The 24,647-nt window shown below is 38.5% G+C and overlaps 1 protein-coding gene and 1 non-coding gene across 8 annotated transcripts in view; one reads left to right on the top strand and one right to left on the bottom strand.

Annotated features, from left to right (window-relative positions):
• Nucleotides 1–24,647, top strand: part of ACACA (acetyl-CoA carboxylase alpha) — a 318,090-nt gene that overhangs the window by 135,000 nt on the left and 158,443 nt on the right. For all 7 annotated transcript variants that reach the window (XM_075561440.1, XM_075561439.1, XM_075561438.1 and 4 more), the window contains 8 exons: nt 1,093–1,225; nt 2,455–2,593; nt 7,326–7,435; nt 8,686–8,767; nt 9,677–9,775; nt 12,522–12,628; nt 15,873–15,983; nt 21,495–21,704. In XM_075561440.1, the coding sequence (XP_075417555.1) occupies nt 1,093–1,225; nt 2,455–2,593; nt 7,326–7,435; nt 8,686–8,767; nt 9,677–9,775; nt 12,522–12,628; nt 15,873–15,983; nt 21,495–21,704 (991 nt within the window). The remainder of the gene's footprint in view (nt 1–1,092; nt 1,226–2,454; nt 2,594–7,325; nt 7,436–8,685; nt 8,768–9,676; nt 9,776–12,521; nt 12,629–15,872; nt 15,984–21,494; nt 21,705–24,647) is intronic.
• On the bottom strand, nt 23,553–23,654 carry LOC142460452 (U6 spliceosomal RNA). Its single transcript, XR_012786653.1, has one exon. It is a non-coding gene; the product is annotated as a U6 spliceosomal RNA (small nuclear RNA).

Consider the following 24,647-nt stretch of genomic DNA (forward strand, 5'->3'; position numbering starts at 1 on the left):
GGCATTTCAAATCACACAGAGGAGTCTGGCAGTTTTCATTTGAAAGATCACAGCCATGACAACCTTAGGGGGAGTAGTTGTTCTGCTATGGACACATGGGGTTTCCATGGGTCAGAAGTGACTGGAGGGAAAATATTAACAGCAGCAGCATGGTGGGTGGAGTCAGGGTGGGGGTGGGGATATGTCATGATGGAAGTATATATGTGTAGCTCACAAGAGAAGCCCTGGTGGCATAGTGACTGTGCACTGAGATGCTGAACACAAGGTCCAGGGTCCCAGCCCACCAAGGCCCTTGGGAGAAAGATTTGCTGTCTTAGAAAATCAACCAGGGCAGTCAGACCCTATCCTGTAAGAGCACATAAGTTGAAATTCATTGAATGGCAGTGGGTTTGGAGTGTTTTTAGTTCAAACAAGCACTGGTGGTACAATGGGTTAAACATTGGCCTGCTAACCAAAAGGTCAGTGTTTTAAATCCACCCACTACTCTTGTCATCTTCCTTAAAGATTTACAATCTCAGAAACCCAATGAGCCAGTTCTTTATCTTATAAGTTGCTGTTAGTTGGAATTGACTCAACAGCAGTGATTTTTGATTTATTTAGTAACTAGCTTACAAAGAATTGGGCTTTGGAGTTGTTGGTTTTCAGATGGCCATGATATACCCAGCTGAAACATTAAGTCGTTTTAAAATATAGATTTAGATTTAGTACTCATAAGAAAGATGAAAACTAGAAATTCAAAGGTAAAAGTCAGTCATGATCCAGAAACAAGCTTGCAAACTTGTGTTTTAGCTTTAACGTTCTGAGTCTATTATTTATATTCTCATTTCATTCTACCCTTTGCCTGTATTTTTGTTACGCCAATCATTAGTAAACCTCAGTACAATTTGTTATCAATCAAGAGTACTTTATTCTGCCTCTCCTAAATTTCCTCAAGCAAGAAAACTGTTCCAAAGTGTGTTGTCTGTGAGGAAGCAGTGTCCATAAAGGTACAGTGAGAGTTCTATCAGATGTATGAGATGAGAAAGACAGACAGACAGACTGAGAAAGAGGAGAAATCCAATTTACAAACTTTCATGGTTTTTCCTTCTGTAGGTCTAGCATGTCTGGCTTGCACCTTGTAAAGCAAGGTCGAGACCGAAAGAAAATGGACTCACAGCGAGATTTCACCGTGGCTTCTCCCGCAGAATTTGTTACTCGTTTTGGGGGAAATAAAGTGATTGAAAAGGTAAGATGTAACTTGCTCTACATTATTATTGTAATTTTCAAAAGCACATGAGGTTTAAATGTCTTATTGTCTATATTTGCTCAGAGTTGTTATTTAGATCATCTGAGACCTTCCCCTTTTATGGGAAATTATCCTTTTCTGCCTGCCTATCATCTTATGAATAATTACACTATGTGCAGTAATATGTATTTTATCCCCCAAATACGGACATAACTAATTAAGGTGAAATGGTGCTTATAAAGTTCTTTTGAAAGCTCTTACAGTTTTACAGAATTTGGCAGCACTGATCTGAGAAGGATATGAGGTGTCGTTCACAAAGCCCTATATGTCACAGTTTTGCGCTCAGAGTTAAGGAAAGAGGTTTAGAACAGATGTCTTGACAAGTTTGGTATACTGTGCCTAGCTAGCTTTCCACCACAAATCTGAGAAGTCTAGAGGTTACATGCTACAGGTAGTTAGTTCACAAGAGCTTATGTGTTTTGAAATGTTGAGAGTAATTCTGTCACTTTTGTCTAAACTGTGCCAGAGCTGATAGAATGCAATAATTAAATGATTAAAGGATAGAATCATTTAAGTTTATTCCCACTCCTGAAAGTATTATGTTTATCAATGTTTCATTAGTCTTATAATAAAAATAGATTATGTATCTTCTTGCCTATGTTATCCTCAGGAATATGATGAGAAGTTTCAAGATTCTTGGATTCATCTATTTTTCTGGTGAACACTTTTTTGGGAACAGTTTTATTAGCACTACATCCACATATACAATTCAGTAATTCAATCATATCAGAAGAGTTGTACAATTGTCATGATATTCAATTCTAGAACATATTCTTTATCTTTGTATTTTTTTAGCGCTCTTTTTAGTAGACACATATTAAAATATTTGGTTAGCTAGCACTTTAAAATATCTGCTCAATCATGTGGGAACTGGTCCCTAACAGCACCAATAATAAGAATTCCTGATCTAAAATCTAAGGAGCCCTGTTGTTGGAGTGCTAACAGAAAGGTCAGCAGGTCAAACCCACCATAGCAGAAAGAGGAGGCTGTCTGCTTCTATTCGATTTACAGCTTGGAAGCATTGTGTCGAGTCATAATGGGTCAAAATTGACTCAATGCAGCAAATTTTTGATGGTTGTAAGTCTGAATTTTTGAGAAAGTGATCTCTTTTCCTTCCCATTGCCTCTTTTCTCTACTCTTCTCAAATTCTAATCCTCTCCCTCTCCCAGGTTCTTATTGCCAACAATGGCATCGCAGCAGTGAAATGCATGCGCTCTATACGTCGGTGGTCTTATGAGATGTTTCGAAATGAGCGTGCAATTCGATTTGTTGTCATGGTCACACCTGAAGATCTTAAAGCCAATGCAGGTGAGTTAATAATGCTAAGAAAGCATGACCCTTAATTATAAAGCAATGCCTTGGACAGACTTGAAGTAGGAGAAGGTGAGCTTTGGGGAATTCCCAACTCCTGGTATCCTTAATGAAATCCTTTTTAGAAGGAATTTTCTTTATAAAAATTGTCAATAATTATCAAAGTGATCATACTATATTTAACTCAACACAGAATGTCTCTGTTCTGTGTATAAGTAGGTAGAAATTTAGCCGCTGTGTTAATTTAGACTTTCAGGTTTATTCCTTTTTTACTGCATATTCTCTCTATACTCAGATGGTGCTCCATCTGAGAGGCGTAGATAAGACTGAAGGGGATGAAAGCAGTTAGTCTTTCTTCCTTATAATACATTTTCTCCCTAAGGTATAATGTCTAGGTGAGTATTCTAGCTAATTTTGTCTTAAAGAGCTTTCCTTTTAAAATCTATTTTGGTTTAGATTTTATCTATTGAGACAAGGATGTTGTAGACTTTTCCTATGGGTTATTGTCATCTTACTTAGAAACAGAGAAGGCCCCAATTATTGGGAAGCAGATGTCATCACAAACAATTAGATGCACCTTTAACATCTCTGGGTTACAGTTTTGTATCTAACATGAAAATCACAGTGTCCATTTCACTCTATTGTTGTGTAGATAAGGTCATAATAAATGTGAGCTGCTTTGCATGGTTTATTTTTCCCATCCATTTTAACCTGTGGTTCCTAGTCATTCTAGTTCATTCAGTAAACTCATGACTCACCACTGCTTATGATGTGCTTCTGCTATGGGAAACAAGTGCTTTCAGTACAATGAGGAGAGTGCTATGTGCCCTTGAGAACGTGGTGAGATATAGTGCATTCTTGGGGCAGGTGTGAGAGAAAGCTTTGTGAAGAAGGTTAGGCCAGATCAAGATTGAATTAGTGAAGAAATTCAGGCAGATAAAGAGTGCTTCTGGCAGAAAAAAAAAAAGTGTTTGCAAATGTGTGAAGATTTGACATGAGTGACTTTTATGGAAACTTTAGGCAGCTTTTTAGGATTCTGACTTGTGTTTTGTCAAGGGAGAGCCTTGTTTTGTGTACTCAAGAATATATGTTTTTAGGTGTGTGGGTCAAACATTGAAGAATTTTACTGTAAATGCATTTTCCTTTTATTTGTGTCTGTAACTATGCAAAAGTAGAATAGCATAATTTACCTTTTTCCATCTATACATCACCCACCACCAACAATTATCAACTCTTGGCCAATTTTCTTTCATGTGTACGTTTATCCTTCCTCTATAAAAAGAAAAATAAAGCTTTTGGCATCTAGTTAGATTTATGGTGACCATATGAGTTAAGAGTAAAACTAAGGACTCTTTAGGTTCTTCTTGGCTATGTTTATGGAAGCAGATTGCCAGGCTTCCCTTCACCCCCGCCCCCCCATGGTGCTGTTGGGTAGGTTTGAAGCACCAACTTTTAGGTTAGTAATCAAATGTAAACCTTTCTAACTGCCTATAGATCTTCCTTGCCTTCTCTTGTACACTATCAAGTTGATTTTGATTCATAGTGTGTTATTCTGGGTACATTAGAGAAACAAATCCACAAAAACTCATATGTGTAAGAGGGAGTTTTATATAAAGGGTGAGTGCACATCAAGAAAACATCCCAACCCAGTGCTGCCCAAGCCCGCAAGTCCAACATTAACCCATATGTCCAATACCAATCCACAAAGTCCTCCTCCATCTCACAAAACACACATAATGACGCCGACTGCAGGAGGAAAGCTGAATTTAGTGAGCGTGTAAGCATCTCAGCACTGGCAGGGGACTCCATGGCTGCTCTAGCACCCAGGGCTGTATCATGGGAGGTCCATGCGTCTTCTCCATGAGAGTCTTGGCCTCCCAGATTCCTTAAAATATGAGCAGAGAATGTATCCATATACACTCTTTCCCCAGTTCTCAGTTGCCCACAGTTACTCAGTGAGGTGTATTCTCCCTGTGGATTTCCTCCCATACAAGACCTTACAGAACCCTTAGCAATTTTTATTATCAATTTTATTCATAGAACAATATGTGATTTAGTTGTATTGATTGCATGTTTTAGAAATGTTGATGGCAGCATATGGATAAATATGCTTAATACTATTGAATGCTAGATTGTCATAAGATTTGTAAGAGCCCCCCAGTAAAATGATTAATAATTTTTTTAAAAAGAAAATTGGCATTATTATGGGGGAACAAGTTCTACCTAAGAGAATGTGTCTGAGATATATCTCCAACTCACGAGCAAGGAGGCCTTCATCCACCAGAATCTGCCTTCCAGGCTCCTTAAATAGGAGCATAAAGAATTTGTCCAAATACATTCTCTTCCTGGTTCTCGGTTTCCCACACTATGTTATACATATCCCTGGTTTGTGCTCAGAGGCAACGCGCCTGAGGCTTAATCTCTATATTATTTCCTTTTCACTTAAAAAAAATGAAATAAGTTTTAAATAGCTCAAAAAGAAACTCAAATGGTAAAATGCTTTTAATCTATCTACCATAAAATCAACTGTACAATGCTCTCTGGCTGATAAAAATGCTATTCATATCCCTCACTATACTCAGAGAGCATTCAGCTGAGGCTTTTCTATTTTTGGACCCTGCAAATGGATTTTGGGCTTCTACTATGTCCCATAGTCTTCTGCAACCCAAGTCTTGACATGTAAGTTCCGATACCAGGCCCTCCTGCTAGTTTGGATTATATTATTTATTGTCACTGATCACATAGGCTGGTGTGCTTCCCTGTGGTCTTAGTTCATACCTCCCTTAGATGGCTGGCTGCTTGCTTGAAGAGATGCCTTAAAGAACCCAGGCGCTATTCTTTCTGATGAGTCTGTAATCTTTATGGGAGCAGATGACCAGATCTGTTCCCTCATAAAGCCACTGGTGCAGTCAAGCTGCTTACCTCTTGGTTAGCAACTGAGCATTTAATTATTGTGCTGCCAGGAATCTTCGCTTCCCCCCATAGTATATCTAAAAGGCACTTAAGTTGTTTTTTTCATATCAACACAATTAGATCGCAATTTTAATGTTTCTCCTTTTCCTCCTGAATTTTAAACATTTATTATTTTAAAAATATAAGATTTACCTCAGAGTATTACTGAATTCATATTATGGGTGATCTTTTTTACATTTTCTAATTTTTCTAGCATGTTGCTTACTTTTTAACAGTGTCATTGTGCTTAATAGCCTGTTGACAGTTCGTTAATAAATGTTGGGCATCTGATTGAAAGGTTGTTGGTTTCAACCCACCAGCTGTCCCTAGGCGAATGAGATGGTCTGCTTCTGCAGCGACGTACAGTGTTGGAAACCCTGTGGAATAGTTTTCCTCTGCCCTGTAGGATTGCTGTGTGGGAGAATTCATCTGGCAGTTACAGATTTTACGATAAATGGAGACTTAGGAAAATCTCGTCTTCATACAACAGGGAAAAGGAACCTTCTCCACCAGGGGCCGCTTGGATGTTTAGAACATCATTGATGGGGCCATACTGGTCAAATGTTTAATTAACTCACGTGGAGAGAGGGCGGGGTGGAAAGGGGGAACCAATTACCAGGATCTATATATAACTTCCTCCCTGTGGGATGGACAACAGAAAAGTGGGTGAAGGGAGACGACAGACAGTGTAAGATGTGACAAAATAATAAATTATAAATTATCCAGGGTCCATGAGGGATGGGGGAGCAGGGAGGAAAGGGATAAAATGAGCTGATACCAAGGACTCTAAGTAGAAAGTAAATGTTTTTAGAATGATGATGGCAACAAATGTACCAATGTGCTTGACACAGTGGATGCATGCATGTATGGGTTGTGATAAGAGTTGTAGGAGCCCCCAATGACATGATTTTTAAAATGTTTACCTCACTGCTGGTGTGATGGCTAGGAGCCCTGGGGCATCGTTGTTAAGCATTGGGCTGGTAGTGTCACAGTTAGCATTTGAAACCAGCAGCCACTCTGGATTCCCTGTGTTTCCAGTTTCTATCTGCACCAGTGTACATCCTCTGGTCTAGCCAGATTTGTAAGGTAGAATTGGGATTATGATAGTGAGTGGGAAAGAAGCATTTAGGAACCAGAGGAAATTGTGTGCTTCATTGTTGCTACACTGCACTCTGACTGGCTCATCTCCTCCCTGCAACCCTTCCTTAAGGGGATGTGCAGTTGCCTACAGATGGCCTTTGGGTCCCCAATCTGCACTCCCTCTCATTCACAGTGATAAGATTTTTTGTTCTGATGTTGCCTGATCCCTTTGACACCATGTGATCACACAGGCTGGTGTGCTTCTTCCATGTGGGCTTTGTTGCTTCTGTGTTAGATGGCCGCTTGTTTACCTTCAAGCCTTTAAGACCCCAAACACTATATCTTTTGATGGCCGGGCACCATCAGCTTTCTTTGCCGCATTTACTTATGCACCCGTTTGTCTTCTGCGATGACTGTGACTCTTTATTTGGAGCAGCTAACTCCAGGAATCATAATGACCCTTTAGAAGAGTCACCTGGTTGAAAATTTCTGTTTTGTTGTAAGAGCTACCTAAGTGTGGGATTAACTCATTAGTGTCTATGACTTAAAGTGAGAGCTTCCAACTAAATGGTCCCAAAGATTACCCAGTTAGTGTTTGCCTTAAGGTTATCTATGATAGACTGTCCTCTGCATTGTTTTGCTATGCCATTATATTTCTGCAAGTAAATATTTTTCATTAATTTTCTTGTACTTTCAGAATACATTAAAATGGCAGATCACTATGTACCAGTGCCTGGAGGACCAAACAACAACAACTATGCAAACGTGGAGTTAATTCTTGATATTGCTAAAAGGATCCCTGTACAAGTAAGAGACACCAATGTCCTTTTAAAGTTATAGTCAGCCATTTCGTTAGGCACAGGGAGAGCCAGAGAAAAGTTGGGATTTTATTTAAGATGAGGCTTTGGTAGTTGATGAGTCCGAGTGACTCCTCAGGTTAGTTGCTAACCAGAAGGTTAATAGTCAGATCCCAACTACGCTCCTTGAAAGAAAGATGTGGCAGCCTGCTCGCACAAGGATTACAGCCTTGGAAATCCCGTGGGGCAGTTCCACTCTGTCTTACAGGATTGCTGTGAGTTGAAATTGACTCAATTTCCAGCCATTGCATCTCTGTGTGTCAGAGGAAGTTTAAGTGTTTCTGTGATACAGAACAGGTTTCAGCAGAGCTTCCAGACTAAAGATAGACTGGAAAGAAAGACCTGGTATTCTGAAAATTAACCAGAGAAATCTTTGTGGGTCACAACAGTCTGATCCATAACTAATCACATGTATCAACAGTTTGGTGTTCCAGTGTGCATGGGGCCAATATAAATCAGGAACAAACTCAGCAGCACCTAACAGCAACTTTCATTGAAAGCTTATTGGAAATGCCTGTATGTAGGATAACTCTTACAGGGAGAAAAAGAATGGAAGGAATCAAAATAAAGCAAGTAATAAAGAGTGTTTGACCAATCTTTCAGAGATTATTTACCCCATCCATTTCATCTTAAATCACCCCAAGTAAATGAGAAGTTATCTTATTTTTTAAAGTATTTTGTTTTTGAAGTTAACCATTTGCAGTGTAATTTTCTTAGCCCAGAATATATCTCAGAGAAGTAGTTGTTTCTTTTCTATCACATTGAGTTAAAAATTTAAATTCCTTAAAATTCATTGAGGGGAAAAAACCCTACATTAGAATGACAGTGTAACCAGTAGGTGTAAGGTATAGTGGGATGACCAATGACCAAAGTGAATCTGTGAAACATAACCTGGAAAAGACTCTATATAAAGTCCTAGTTGAAAAAGACTATGAATTGAATTAGCCAAGGAACAAGACTAGATAAAGTCTTAATATCAATTTCAACTTGGTTTTAACTTCCGAAGTTTTGCCACGATGGATTACTTATGGTTCTCTAACATTTTGCCAGTGATCAATCTTAGAAGCTTAGATAAGCATTAGACTGCTGTGGTGCTGTTGTCCTTGATGACATGCATTCCGTCTTGGTAGAGATTAACATAGGTGATGGCTATTTCTTACTATAAATTTTAAGAATGAATCTTACTTTGCTCTTTTAAAGGCAGTGTGGGCTGGCTGGGGTCATGCTTCTGAGAATCCTAAGCTCCCAGAACTTCTCTTGAAAAATAGTATTGCCTTCATAGGTAAGCCTTTCTAGTATATTATTCCTATCCTTTTGATTAGTTCTGTTAACTTTACCCATATTCCAATTTTTTTAACATAAAGGGGCCTTTTAATATTCAGCAGCTCTCAGTAATTGCCTTCATTTTTTTAATATAACATTCCATAGTTCAACCACATCAAGCAATATTGTACAGTTGCTAACACAATCAGTTTCAAAACATTTTCTTCTTGAACTCCTTAATATCAGCTACTCTTTATCCCTTCTCTCCGCTACTCAACGCCCTAGGAACCCTTATTAATCAATCAATCAAACAATTAGTTAGTTAATGCTGTATCTCACCCTATCCACTATATCCGTTCACTCCCCTCTAGTGGGGTTACACAGTCATCCAGGCTCTCAGCTCTCCTTTCCCAAACCATCAGGGTTGTCATTCAGATTTTGCTGTTGGAAGGGGATGCGAGGATGAACTGCCTTTATTTTTGACATCCAGCTTATCCTACTTCATTGTGATTACATTTTTGTTCTTTAATTCATCACATTGAGACTTGGGTGGTGGAAGGGAGAACAGGCTGTCCAAATGACTGGCTTTTTAAAATTTTGCTCTGGCTTTGTGAAAATGCAATGTGGAGAAAGGGTCAGTGAGGGAGCTTCAAAAAGTCTATGAGGAAAATGGGATTTTCCCATGAACTTTATTTTTTAGCCTACAAACTTTTTGAAAGGCCCCTCAGAGACAGATTTATTGAGCTCTCTGTGTGCAGAAAGCTTTTACAATAGCTACTAGTTTTCATAATCCGGTGTATGATTTCCGTGGTATGTGATGGAGGACTGGGGATAAGACAAATGCTAAAATAATTATAAGGCAAAATCCTAATGCATGTGGCAAAAATTGTAACAAAATGTCATGGTTATTGTATTGTTTTACTTCTAGGTCCTCCGAGTCAGGCCATGTGGGCTTTGGGAGATAAGATTGCTTCTTCCATAGTGGCTCAAACTGCAGGTATCCCAACTCTTCCTTGGAGTGGCAGCGGTAAGATAATTTATTTTTATGGGTTTTTTTTTTGTTTGTCTTTAAGTACAGCAAATACAGTCGGATATTTGGAACTGTAGGTTGGGTATTTGGCCGAGAAATAGATTCCCAGCTAATTAATGGTACCCTTTATCTCCTGGCCTAATACCTATACTTTTGATTCTATTATGTCTTTAGGAATATAAATTTAGTACTACACAGGTAGATGTTGACCTGTGGACTGTAGCAAATTTGGCGAAACCTCGAGGAAACTCCTATGACTCAGTTTGTTCTGAGTAAATTGTATCTTCCATAGGCACAACTAGGCCTTTGAACCTGGCTGAGGGAGACTTGGGTTCACTAAGATGGAACTCTAGAACTCAAATACCCAAATGTTTTCTTGCCAACTGTAATCTATTGAAGTTGTACATTCCTTGGGTATTGCCATTCAGATTCTCAATTGCTTTTGATCCGCAGTGAGCCAGATCTCTAGTTATTTTTTCTCCCCAGGTATGTCAATAAATTTTCAAAACTAATTTTTTGCTTAACCAACAAAACAATCCTAAACTTACAAGTTTAGGATTTTTTTTAACTTGATACCCAATTGTTTTGTTTTGTTTTAAAAAATTTTTTTATACATCCAATTTTTTAAAAAGATTTTATTGGGGGCTCTTACAGCTCTTATAACAATCCATACATCAGTTGGATCAAGCACATTCACTCAATTCTGACTCAATGTGAACCTATAACAAGCCCCTTAAAATGTGCCAAGGGAATTATTATTGCTGATGACAATATTAATTCCCCCCTCCCAGCTTTATGTATTTACTTTGTTTTTAAAATACTGGAGCACAAGGAGTGGGCATACACTAAACCTCTTCCAAAGGGAATGACCATTATTTTGAAACTGAACAGATTTGAACTCTTGTAACTTAGGCTCTCTAGAGGAATACAATATCCTCCCCAGACTTGCTCGGTCAAATAGTTTAAAATAAAAGATTGAATTTGTTCTTGTTTGAATGGAGAGATTCGAGGGTTTCCCTTGTGGTTGAGTGGAGATACATTTAGGGAGCTTGAAATCATGACTCTGCTGAGACCAATAAAAGAGCCATTTCCATTTTCCAAGGGCTCATAAAGGTTGAGTTATTTCCCAGACCTCTGGCCCTAGAGCAGCCCTGAACACACAAATCGAAGCTATTTTGCCTGCTGAATTACCGTAAAAAGTCTGCCATTCCTTTTCTTTTTTGTACCTGTGTGTTCTTGCATTTTTTAAAGTTGTTCAATGTTACACCTTGCTATATCTAGCGTGAGAACTTATGTAGTCAGAGTTTACTATAGCTAATTACTGTTAACTCCAAGGACTGATTAGGCATTTATTTTGTTTTTTTTGGTCTTTGTTTTGACTTTTTAAAAATTTAATGGTCTCCTTTTTCTCCCACCTAGCCTCCATTTTGGTAAATATGAGAACATTTTAAAGAAAGCATAGCTGGGGGCTTGTGTGGGGCGAAAGGTATAGCTAAAAATTGATAAGAACAGAACTACTGATGAAACATACACCTTTCCTCTAGTTCTTTACTCTTCCTCTCCCCCCACTATCATGATCTCAATTCATCCTACCTTACAAATCTGGCTAGATTAGAGCATGTACACTGGTATAGATAGGAACTGGAAACACAGGGAATCCAGGACAGATACACCCTTCAGACCAACAATGAGAAAATAAGAGATGCCAGGAAGGGAAGGGGAAGGTGGCTGGAGAAAGGGGGAACTATCCCAATGATCTACATTTAACCCTTCCTAGGGGGGTGTACAAAAGAAAAGTGGGTGAAGGGAGATAGTCAGTGTAGGGCCTGGGGGCGGGGGGGTATTTATAAATTATTCAGGGTTCATGAGGGAGGGAGGGTGGGAGAGGGGGAAAATGAGCTGATACCAAGGGCTTAAGTAGAAGATGATGAGGGCAACGTATGTACAGATGTGCTTGACACAGTGGGTGTATGGATGGATTGTGATAGAGATGTAAGAGCCCCCAATGAAATGATTTATTTAAAAAAAGCACAACCTCTCTCATACCCATACCTAATCACTGTTATTCATTGTAGTTCTTTTTTAAAAAAATTATTGGGGGTGCTTATGGCTCTTATAACATTTCATACATCAGTCGTATCAAGCATATTTGTGCATATCTTGCCACCATCGTGTCCAAAACATTTTCTACTTGAGTCCTTGGTAGAAGCTCCTCTTTTTCTCCCCCCCCCCCACACTCCCATCCTTGTGAATCCTTGATCAATTATATGTTGCTATTATTGTATCATACACTGTTGTCTCCCTTTACCCACATTTCTGTTATTCGTCCATTTCAGGGGGCGGGGTGGCAGCGGCTATGTACCCAACCTTGTGATAGGTTCCACCTTTCTCCCCCTTTTCCCCCTCCCCAACCATCTCCCTACCCTCATGGTATCCCTACTCCCATTACTGTTACTGATGGTTTATCTGTCCTGAACCATGTGTCCAGAGTTCTCATCTGTACCAATGTGTGTTCCCTGATCTATTCAGATTTGTAAGGTAGAACTGGGTCATGGTAGGGGGTGGGGGTAGGAGTCAGGAACTAGAGGAATGATGTTTGTTTCGTTGGTGCTATACAGCACCTTGGCTGAATCATCCCTTCCTTGTAACTTTTCTGTTGGGGGATATCCAATTGTATACAGATGGAGCTTTGGATCTCCACTCTAAACCCCCTTGTTCGCATCAAATAGTTGTTTCATTGCAGGTCTTTGTGTGGACTGGCAGGAAAACGATTTTTCGAAGCGTATCTTAAATGTCCCTCAGGAACTATACGAAAAAGGTTATGTGAAGGATGTAGATGATGGGCTGAAGGTAAGTGACTGAGTGATACCTCTATACTATAATGACAAATAGAGGAATTTGGACCCAGGTTCATGATATACCCACGATCACTTGAGGCTTGTAAGACCAGTGGAGGGCTATTTTTAAAGTAACCTTTGAAGTAAGCTGATCATCTGGACAGACCAATATTTCTCATGTGATTCAAGCAGACTTTTTTTTTGCATCATTTTATTTTATTTTAAAATCATTTTAATGGGGGCTTATACAACTCTTATCACAATCCATACATATATCCATTGTGTCAAGCACATTTGTACATTTGTTTCCCTCATCATTCTCAAAACATTTTCTTTCTACTTGAGCCCTTGATATCATCTCCTCGTTTTCCCCTCTCCCTCATGAACCCATGATAATTTATGAATTGTTATTATTTTGTCATATCTTACACTGTCCAACGTCTCCCTTCACCCACTTTTCTGTTGTCCATCCCCCAGGGGGAGGAAATTATATGTAGATCCTTGCAATCGGTTCCCCCCTTCTATCCCACTTTCCCTCCAAAAGCAGACTTTTTAAGGGGTATTGAATACTGTTTCTGCTTCTCTCTACTGTTACTGTGTGAAGGAGTCTGATAAACCACACACCTCTTTTCCCCAAACTTAAGTTCAGAGCCAAGGAGTTAAGCAGATAGAGAAGAAAATGTTAGCTTTATTATGTTTACTTATGTTGCTGAAAGTGTTCTTCAGCTTATTCTATGGCCAAGAGCTGCCAAAGAACATATATTTTGCAGTGGGCTGATTTCAAATGAGAAGATAGAGACCTCTGGACACATCCACATCCTGATTCCAAATTTACCAACCACATAATTCTCTTTTCCCTCGTGAAAAGTGAGCGACAGAGCAGAGAGGGGCTGAAAATGTTAGTCTAGTTATTGTCCATCCATGTAGAAATCTGAATTCAGACAAGAGGAGAGACCCTTTCCCCAATATTACCTTGTCTCTACTTTATTGTTATCTGAAGTTGGTTCCTCTCTTACCAACTCAATGATGAAAGAGGCTACTTTTGAAGAACATACCATGTTTAATTTGTATGTACATATTCTAGATGTTCCTATTATTTAAAATTGAATTGCAGGTGTAATAGTCTACTTGATATATTTTGCAAAAGAATAGATAACTCCTTTTCCAAAAGTAATTATTTTACATATTGGTGAAAATTGTGTTTTTTTTTCTTGCTTATATGTCTAAAGCATAGTATTCTGTTAGAAAATTTGGAAAGCCAGAAAAGAAATTATAAAACTACTTACAAACCTACCATCCAGAAATAATGCCCAATGATATGTGTGTATTTTTCCAGTCTTCTTTTAATATATAGATCCATATAGTAATTACAACCTTTATTAATAGTCATTGAATTATAATTATTGTGCTAAAATAAAATTGGAGACTTAACAGTATATATTATCTGATAATCATGCATTTTTTCCAGTTAATAATATATATATATGGATATTTTCCCAAGTCGTGAAATTTTTTCTAAGGTATTTTAATAGCTAGCTTGTGACTAGAGTCTTCACATTTTAAAAAAGCTTGACTTTCTTATTTACTGTCTGCCTGTGGACAATTACTTAAGCCATTTCCACATTTGTAGCACTCTTGTTTCTTTGATAAGTTGTTACCCAATGGTCCGATTCATCCTGCTTCCGCTGTTTATATGAGTTTAGGCAAAAAGAAAGTATGTTTATTAAAAGAGGTAATTATTAGTGAAAAGTAATCATCTTTACCGAGGCAATTGAAAATGTGAAATATCTTTTTTCTGAAGGTGACAAATTTTTTGGATTTTTGATAAAAGTATTACTTGGTTGTTTTAAAATTTTGTTCTTTTCCCTAGCTTAATTTTTTTCTTTAATAATATAATTTGAACATATTCTATATTATTAATTATGAAAACTATTGAGTTCTTTTAAATAGTTGCATATTACATAGGTCTATCTTGATGTGAAGAAGGTCTGGCAGTATAGTGGGTTATGTGTTGGACTGCTAACCACAAGGCCAGCAGCTTGAACTCACCAGCAGCCTCTCAGGAGAAGGATCCCCGAAGATTTGCAGCCCTGTGGCTGCAGCCATACTCTGTCCGATGGGGTTGTTTGTGGTCAGTTGGAATCAACTCAATAGCAGTGACTTTGAGTTTGGTTGTTTTTTCATGAGGATTGTGATTTGAATAGTTTCCTGCTTGATTGGTACTGTAAATTTTGAAGTTTTTATGGTTATCAACGGGTCATTAAGAATGTAAATGTGAAAAGGCATGAGCATGTGTTGAAAGTTAGTTTTCTAATTAGATTTTATATCTGATAAAAATTTGAGTGGAAAAATTTCTAGATGTTTGAAAAATTTTGTTTTTTAAAAAAAAATCATTTTATTGGGGCTGAAAAATTCTGTTTTTAAGTCTCCTGTTGAATAAGATTATACTGAGACTATCAGCTTGTGAGCTGTTTATGTCTTTATTTTTCAATGAAAAACTATGAGTAGTATATGGGTATCTTCATAATATAGGGAAGAAGCTTTAACTATAGGAACTACATATTGATCTTTATGTATTATAAAATTATTTTCTCATACAAATACTTGGAGGGTTTCGATAAGAAACATTTCCTGTGAGAAATAGAAAATTGTCAGTATAATAAAATTTAAAAAATACATTTTAATATAGAGCTATTGTTTATAATGAATTATGCTGCTATTAGTTTTACCATATTTTGTAACTCAGAAATTGATTTTGACTTGAAAAGTTTTTTTCACTGTAATAATTTAGGGAAAGTTACAGATAAATAAAATTTTAAAAAGAACCAAATTAAAAAACAAACAAACCAAATATTGTTAAAAGAACAAGTTTCCATCTCTCCATCTTCCTTTTATGGATAAATACTTGTCTATTGTCTTCTAGTCTTTGTTCTTTATATTTCCGTATGTGAGTATATACCTTCATATATAATCATATGTAAATATGTCTTTTATTTTATTTTGACACCTGTATATGATTATTTAGATTCAACCTTATGAAATTGCTAATACTTAACCAGTTTTTGGCCTATTCAATGCTGATTTCTTTTGTTTTGACCTAATTTCTAGAAATACAGTTCTTTTTCAAGTAATAGTGTATCTTGAAGATCTATGTAGAGACCTACTGGATGACTGCCTTTTTAAAAGGGGGGGAAATGGTTGTTTTTTTCCTTGTCTTCTAATACTAATATCTCCCATTTTCCTCTTTCTTCCTAAAGGCAGCAGAAGAAGTTGGCTATCCAGTAATGATCAAGGCCTCAGAAGGAGGGGGAGGGAAGGGAATCAGAAAAGTCAACTGTGCAGATGACTTCTCTAACCTCTTCAGACAGGTAGGGTTTATCAGAGATACAATTAGTTAATTCAAGCAGTAATGCAATTCTAACAAATAAAAATGCCCAGTTGCTGAGATAATTCTTTCCAATTTGGTGTATGTGTTTGTAGAATCTCATACTACCCAAGGAGAATTGATCTATTTATATATTTGTCTCTTTATAGTGGCCACTGTTCTGCCATTATAAAGTGTGAGTATGGTTACCCTCAGATCTGGCCGTTTTGCTTGGGCCAGACTCAGTCTCTCTGGTTGATTTTGTTTTGCTTTAGCTACTATTGGCTGTACCACTCTGAATTTCTGCCATGTGTCTTATCTACCCTGCTAGCATATAGCACCCTTGCCTGTGCCTGTGCTGCCTGGCTGCCACACCTTGGCATTGAAACATGGTGGCAGACCCACGTTATATGAGATTAAAGGTGGCTCGGAAAAAAAAAGTTAAAACTCGTCCTTGCTCTGTGATCTTACCCTTCTAAAAAGAGGTAAAGGTATTGCCTGAATGGATTTTCTTTTGAAGGTCAGACACTGATTAATTTCTCTCTGTAGTAATCCTTATCTTATATGAAGTAGATTAATTTCTCATATGGTTTAGAAAAAAATATTTTACTTTTAGAGGCAAAAGGTATATTATATTTTTTCTTTTATTGACTCCTTTAGACATTTGAAAATGGCTTATCACTATGGAATAAAATAATTGAAGAGTCTAGAACACTAAGGAAATTTCATGTCAAAGTTAAAGTTCCAATAATGGTAACTAGATACCCAAAGCTAATCCTCCCATTGAGGTCAGCTAGGGAAAAAAAGAAACAATTCTGTTTCAGACAACTGAAAAGCTTGCTAGCTTTCATCAATGTAGGTGGATGAACATTAGTCTTCAGTGCTTGCTAAAGAGGGGGAACCCTGGAAAAGCAGCCACCCTTTAAGTTGTGATCTTGAAGGGATATACCTCAAGATGAACTGGAAATAGACCTGCCTTCAAAGAGACTGAAGTTCAGCTTTAAAATTCTCAAAAGTATTTTAGGATTTTTTAATCCCCTAGCCTAGCCACCTGCCAGGACGAAAATGCACATCATCTCCAGAGAAGCATAATATTCCAGAACCTCAAATTATCTTTATTGATTTTTTTATAAAGAGCATCAAACATCCAATTAAAAATATAAAATTACACAATTGAAAGTCAAGAAAAGAAAAATACTGTAGAAATAGATTCATAAAAGATCTTAAGCATGGAAACTATTACACAATAAATTTAGTGTTTTTGTACCTAATATAGTCAAGAAAATAAAATGCAAGATAGAGATTATTGACAGAACTAGAAATCACAAAGAAGCAAATTGAAATTCCAGTATTGGGAAAGAATGCAATAGCTACATTAAAATCAAGAGAGGTTTAATAGCATATTAGATATAGTTGAAGAGAGAATTAGTAACTGGACGATAGATTTGAAGAAAATCCAGATTGAAGCGTTAAGACACAGGACAAAAAATATAGAGAAAAGCATATGGGAGCTTATTTAGAAAGATAGCCATATTAACTCCTCCTATCTGTATTTGTACAACCTTTACTGGTTTGATTTGCTCTCCTTCTACTAAGAAGTAAAGACTCTCTCTTTTTTTCCCCTATCACTCGAATTTCAGCTGACCCTAGGAGTTATTTTGACTGATAAAATGTGCCAGAAATGCTCTTAAGGTCTGAAACTAAGGCCGCAGTGGTCTTGTGCTCTTGTGCTTTTGGAATGAGCCCTAAGACTGTTATATGAAGAACTCAGGCTAGAGTCCTATTATTGGAGATAGAGAAGCCACTTGAAAATATTGATTTCAGCCGAGGCCTTCTAGACCTGATATATGACAACCAGCATCAAAAGACATCTGAGTCTCTGTTAGACCATCCAACCCCAGTCTCGCTGCCAGATGGGTGCAGCTGTATGGGTGACTCCAGCCAGGTGCAGCAGAAGAACTGCCCAGCCCAAATTGCAGATTCACAGAATTATGTGTATTAGGGATGGTCGGTAGCATAAGCCACTAAGGAATGGTGAACAGCTTGTTAAATTAGAGGTGGGAGAGGTAGTGAGGAAATTGATTTTGGAGTCTGGAAGAGAAAAAGGCAACCCATATTCTGGTGGGGGGAAAAAGTTGCCCGAAGTAATCTGGAAGATAGAAAATGCTTTTAATCAATATGTGGATCCAATCAAGGAAATCTCTAGATAAAACTTTACATCTGTTGAAGACTCTTAGTTGTACGTGACAAGGAACTACAAAAGTGACATGTGCTAAAGATGAAAATGTGTAGTTTACAAGTAGAATTTAGAGGAAGTATAAAGGACACAAGACTTTCTGGGTTTGAAAACACAACTCTCTCCAGCTGGAAAAAGATTTTGAAAGTTAGAATGACCTCAGATGAAAATCCAAATCAAGAGTGTCTATAAATTACTTGAAGACCTCACAAACATTTAAGGCAGTACCAGACTTTTTCAGCTAGACAAAAGGGCATCTAATGATCTTAAGTTTTTTGTTGTTGACTAATAGCAGACTGACATGCCTAAAGTATAGAGAAATATGATTGGAAAATAGTTTACAGATTTATTTTGGGGGCAAGGACTGAACCCTAATCTATTTCATAGGACCCCGTGATGTTTTAAAGACTTATATTGATGAATGCACCGTGAATGTGGACTAATGCTGTTGTCATAATGAAAAATGGCTTCTGGCCCTTCAGCTTTCTATGGGCAGGAAGCAGGCTGTGAGAAAGCTATTCAGCTGACAATGTGATTATTTCTAATAAAAAGATTTCTCAGAGCGTGGAGCCAGGAGCTCAAAAGACGGAGCTCAGGGTAGTGGAGACCTTCGGATCTAGAGTATCACCACCAGGGCGCAGGGCCAGTCCCTAATTAAAAAAAAAATTCTGCCTCTGGAAATATGTACTATCTGGATTTCAGAATTGTTATGAACTAGTGATTTTAATGTACCACCCATATCTTTCCTCTTTGAACAAGAATATATATTTCAGTTATCATCTCCCTCTCACCATTATATGTTGAGAGTATTGGGGGCAGATAACGTGTTTTTAGTTCCCAGGTCTTTGCACCAGCAGACACTTCCCCTGTGGAGTTGCAACCAGGGCGCTGCATTTGCTTCTGGACTCAGAAAACGGACGCCAAGCTTGATGCCTTACTTGGATAAGACTTTGGGGGTCTTGGGAGGGGGTGAGTCTAATTTGCATGTGGGAGGTATGTGAATTATTGTGGCCAGGGGGTGGACCATAGTCGATTGTTTTACAGATGGCCACAATAACTCCTCCACCCTTGTAAGTATACCCCTGTGCAATGTGACTGCTGCTCCTTACCTTCGATGAAGAAGGGAGTCCTTCCCACTTCTTGAATATTAGCTTGCCTTGTGGCTTGCGTAGATCATTGGACTGTGTCCAGGGTGACATCATAAAAGTTCCAAAGCGTAGACCTCAAGAAGCTTTGTAGCTTCTACCCACACCCTCTGGAGTGCCACTGAAGAAACCTTGTTAGGCTCGTGAAGGATGAAAGGCCATGTGCAAGAGATGAGTTGTGCCAGTTGAGGCTTCCTAGGTCTGTCAGCCAACAGCACAAATCACCAGATTTATAAGTGAGACCGTCGTAGGCCATTCATCCTCAAGCAAGGTACCTGCAGATTGTGTACTTATAGGTGACCTCAGCCAAGTTCCAAAGAGCTGTCCACATGACTCGCATATTGGCATGAGCAACTGAAATTGTGTATGCCTTAAGCCATTGAGCTTTGACGTGACTTGTTAACACAGCAAAACAATATAAACACTACAGAACATAAAAGATGCAGGATACAGTGAAATGATCTTATTTATTTGGAATCTCAGAGAATGGAGCTGAAGCAATATTTAAATAATGGACCGGAAACATTTGAAGAAATAATCACTAAGAGTCTTCCTGAATTGACAAAAAACAAACAACACCAACGACATCGAGAACCACATCTAAGCTTACCAAAGTGAAGCCGCCTCTTCCCAAACCTTTCCTCCCTCCAACAAGCAAAATTATAAATGCACCTGGAGAAGATTACTCTCAAAAGAATAACAGATTGACAGCTAACATCTCATTAGAACAATGGAAGCCTGAGGACAGTCTTTTGATTACTTTTAAATAATTGTTAGAGTAGAATTCTATAACTATAGAATTACATATAATTCTTTACTGAAGATGAGATTCCTTTGAAAACAATAAAGAACTATAACAATACAAGCAATATATGATGAGACAAGAAATAGTCTCTAGTCTTTTGAAAAGTGGGCATTTGCTTATAGTGAGTCTATGGCAGTATTTTGCTCTGTTGTGGAATTTGTGTGTGTGTGTGCATATTTTCAAATATGATTACATTTGTAACACTGATTGTTCATGCATTTTTATAGTCTGTAATTAATACACCCACTCCTCATTTATCTACAATAATTAGGTTCTAAAGATCAAGTTATGCAAAAATGAAGGTTTGTTTCTCTTTTTTGCCCTTTCTGTTTTCAGACCACTTTGTGTAATTTTTTAAATTTAGAAAATATAATCATAGATAAAATAACAGCTAAGATTTGTTGATATGTTTATAACTATGTTGAGCCAAGTTATGGATCATTTTTTTATGAAGAAAGGAGGCTTGGAGAAAACAAAACTGGATAAAGCCAGGCTGTGTGACTGGAGGGCACGTAGTTTATCCCCTTCAGCTTCTTCCAGTGTTGGGTCTCAGAGCTTCCCTCCTTGAATTGCCTCGAGGGCTCTACTCCCAGTACTGTAAGCTCTGTGTTCAGGATCTTGTAGCCTGCTCAGCCCTCTGGGCCAGGTTAGTCACTGAATATCCACCTTCCTGCATAAGCACTGGGTACTTGACTGGACACCCAGCCCCACCAAGGCAAAGGTGTCACTTCCAGTTTGACTACTTTGGGATGTTGAAATTTGCATTCCTTTCTTCCAAGCACCCTCCTACATGCATCTTTCCTCCTATCCCACCCCACAACAACTTTGAGCTGATGGGCTCAGGCTACATAGGAGTTAAGAACTTTGTGCAGGCTTGGTTCTGCCTACAGCCTTTGTTCCAGAGGCTGCAACCATGGAGGTGTCCTGCACGGTGTGGCAGCTGGGCACAGTGCTCCACCAAAAGGAGGGAGCATGGGGTCATACGAGGCAGCACTACCCAGCTTCCCGGAGGCCACCAGAGACCCTCTTGAAGGAGGAACCCTACACAGCCACCATGTGCCACTTCATTATAGACTCTTTACTCTTTAGTAAATGTGAAATGTTTTGTAATGAGATCGTCTATAATTGAGGAGTTAGATGTCAATTTTATACAACTCAGAATGTAATCTCTTAAATGTAAAAGGGTATGTATGGGTTATATTTAACTCATTTTGATTGACATGGTTTCTGGCACTTTTAGGCAGCTGCCTGTTAAAATTGAAGCAGTCTATCGGAATAGCAAAAAGGATTGCCAATTATGAATATGTTTTCTTTCCTTTTCTAATGTAGGTTCAAGCTGAAGTCCCTGGCTCACCTATCTTTGTAATGAGACTAGCTAAACAATCTCGGCATCTAGAGGTGCAGATTCTAGCTGATGAGTATGGCAATGCTATCTCTTTGTTTGGTCGTGACTGCTCAGTGCAACGCAGGCATCAGAAGATTATTGAAGAGGCACCTGCTGCTATTGCTACTCCAGCAGTCTTTGAACATATGGAACAGGTATTTCCTCTTCTGGATCTGGCTTGAACTTCTGGCAGTTCACTGGCGTACTACTATACAAAGCCCTCTCTGGGTCTGTGTTAGATTACTCAGACATTTTAGATCAAAGGACAGCATTTATAAAATATAGAGTTCAGAGAATTTGGAAAGAAGGTTGGAATGGAAACAGGAAACAAGGAGGAATTAAGATAAAGGATGGTAGGCTGAAGGGACTGTGGGGAGTCCTGGTGCTGTAGCATTGGGCTGCGATCTGCATGGCTTGACAGTTCAAAACTACCAGCATCTCCATGGGAGAAAGACTGGGCTTTCTACTCCTGTAAACAGTTACAGTTTCGGAAAACCGACTGGGGGTCACTGCGAGTCAGCATTGACTCAATAGCAGTGAGTTTGGTTTGGCTTTTAAGGAGATTGCTCTGGATAAGTCGAAACACAGCATGTATGAATTGCTGAATGTAAAGCTGGTTATCTGCTCTATAAACCATCACCTAATTCATAAAGAAATTTTCTAAGAGGAAGAAAAAAGTTATTTGCATTGACTAAGTTGTCGAGCTTACAAAATTTGATCAAAAGATTATTGGCATAATTTCTGTCACAAAGTCATAGTTTTCCAGGCATCAGCCCTTTGTTTCCAGCGCTCATATTCCAGTGACAAACAGTTATCGGTGGTGCATCTTGATTTCCACTGCACAAGTTGGCAGAAACCCTCAGTGCTTGCTGCGTAAATTCAATAATAGGAAGGAAAGGTACGGCATGGAATGTGATGATTCCCTGCCAGAGAGTGGAGTCATTCGTCAATTTGTTTTTCTGTTCTTAGTTCCTCACTTTGGGAGTAAATTCCATGCCATTGTCCTTTACTTTTTATAGTTTTTATAGTTTTTTCCCTCTTATTAAAGAAAACTTACTGTGAATTACTTGTGGATTTGCATATTAGATCATCATCTTTGCATCAGTACTGCAAATGACCAATCAACCCTCCTCCAGGTTTGCCCTGTCCCTTACCACACCGTTGCCCCTCTCATCGCCCTCTTTGGGGACATTGTCTTCCCCTTCACACAAGTTTATCCCCCTCTACTGTCTAATATTTACTTTCCCTCCCCTTCTTTCTCTCTCACTCCTGATAACCACCAAAGTATACTTCTTATGTTATATAAATCTTTTAAGAGTTTATTTTTTTCATATCTGTGATCTCATACTGTATTTGCCCTTTTCTGACTCACTTCACTCATCACACTGTTTTCCAGATCCATCTGTGTCATGAAGGGTTTCACAGTTTCATCTTTATTCTTTAGTACTTTTTTGAATTCGTGTACCAAAGTGTTTTTTATCCATTCTACAGATGGGAATTAATAGTTTCTTGATGTTTTGAATAGTGTTGGAATGAACATGGGTGTGAATATATCTGTTCCTGCTGGGTTTCTCATTTATGTAGGGTATATACCAAGTCATTTGATTTCTGGTTCATATGTTAATGAAGTTTTTTCCACGTTTAGTTTTCCCTGGGAATTGGCCTTAGAAAGGAAACTTTCACCGGCAGTTATGACTTCTGGTGTAAGATACAAATGTTACTATAGTCATTAGTCATAGACTTTTGAATGTGGTCAACCTTATAAGTTACTGTCGGAGACAGTTTACCAGAAATTTGGTTATGCAACAAGGAGGCCATCTGCTTTCTAATCTAAGCTATCTGATCCCTTGCCATCCACTGCCTTGTTGCTAAATCAATTCTTCATAATTTTTAAACAACAGGATTCCTCCTATATCTCACTGCTATTTAGTCAATATGACATGTGAGCTCTGTAGGTTATAGTAGAACTGCCCCTGTGGGTTTCTGAGGCTGTAAATATTTGTTTTACTATGGAATGCTTCAGGAAATTGCATGTCATCCTTGTGCAGAGCCCATGCTAATCCCACACAGTTCCAGTTTAGTGTATGTGCTGCCAAAGCGAGCACAAGACTGTAACTCTTGACGGGAGTAAAAGACCCCATCTTTCTCCCTCGAAGTGGCTGCTGATGGTTTCTAACTGCTGGCCTTGTGGTCAGCAACCAGTGCAACCCCTATGCCACCAGGGCTCCTCTTTTGTTACCTATGTTGTTGGTAGGTGCCATCAAGTCATCTGTGACCCTTTGCACAACAGAAGGAAACACTGCTCAGTCCCACACCATTCTCACAGTTATTCCTATGCTTGAGCCTTATAGTTAGGCCCATAGTTATTAAATTTTATCATGGTTGAGGTTAATTCTGTGGTAGAATTCTCACCTTTCCTAGAAATGACCCAGCTTTCATTCTCAGCAAAAGTACCTCAAGCATAACTATCACCTGCCTGGAGGTTTACTTTAATGCTGACCTGGTTTCAGTAGAGCTTCTAACTCACACAGACTAGAAAGAAAGGCCTGATACCCACATCCAAAAAAATCAACCAATGAAACCTCAAGACCTGCACAGCCTGATTTCCAAGCAATACTTCGTTCCTTTTTTGTATGCGTTTACCATGAGTTCAGGGTGAGGTGGTGGTGGTGGTAGGAAAGCGTGACTTTAGCTAACAACCAGGTTTCAGGTTTAGTTGGTGTACCAAAGAGATTACAGTGACTCAAATAAGAGAGGTTTGTGTGTATTTTATTCCAGAGTCTGATGTGAGCATTCCAGAGTTGGTGGGTATAGTTCTGTTCCTTGAGGCTATCTTGAGATTCATGTTCTATCTTGATTTATCATACTCAGTATGTTTTCATTTGCATAGTTAAAAGTGGCCTTCACTGACATGACCCTGTTCTATTTCATAGGAATGGGAAAAGCCAAAAATAGAGGACAAGGAATTTCCTTTTCAATACATGACTTAGGAGCTCTGCATATGTCATGCGTATGTTGATAACCAATAGGCTAGCTAAAAGAGAGGCTGGGGAAACCTAGTGTCTAGGTGGGCAGCTATATTCCTAGGATGAAGGGGA

This window comes from Tenrec ecaudatus, chromosome 10 (genome assembly GCF_050624435.1).
Source record: "Tenrec ecaudatus isolate mTenEca1 chromosome 10, mTenEca1.hap1, whole genome shotgun sequence".
Lineage (NCBI taxonomy): Eukaryota > Metazoa > Chordata > Mammalia > Afrosoricida > Tenrecidae > Tenrec > Tenrec ecaudatus.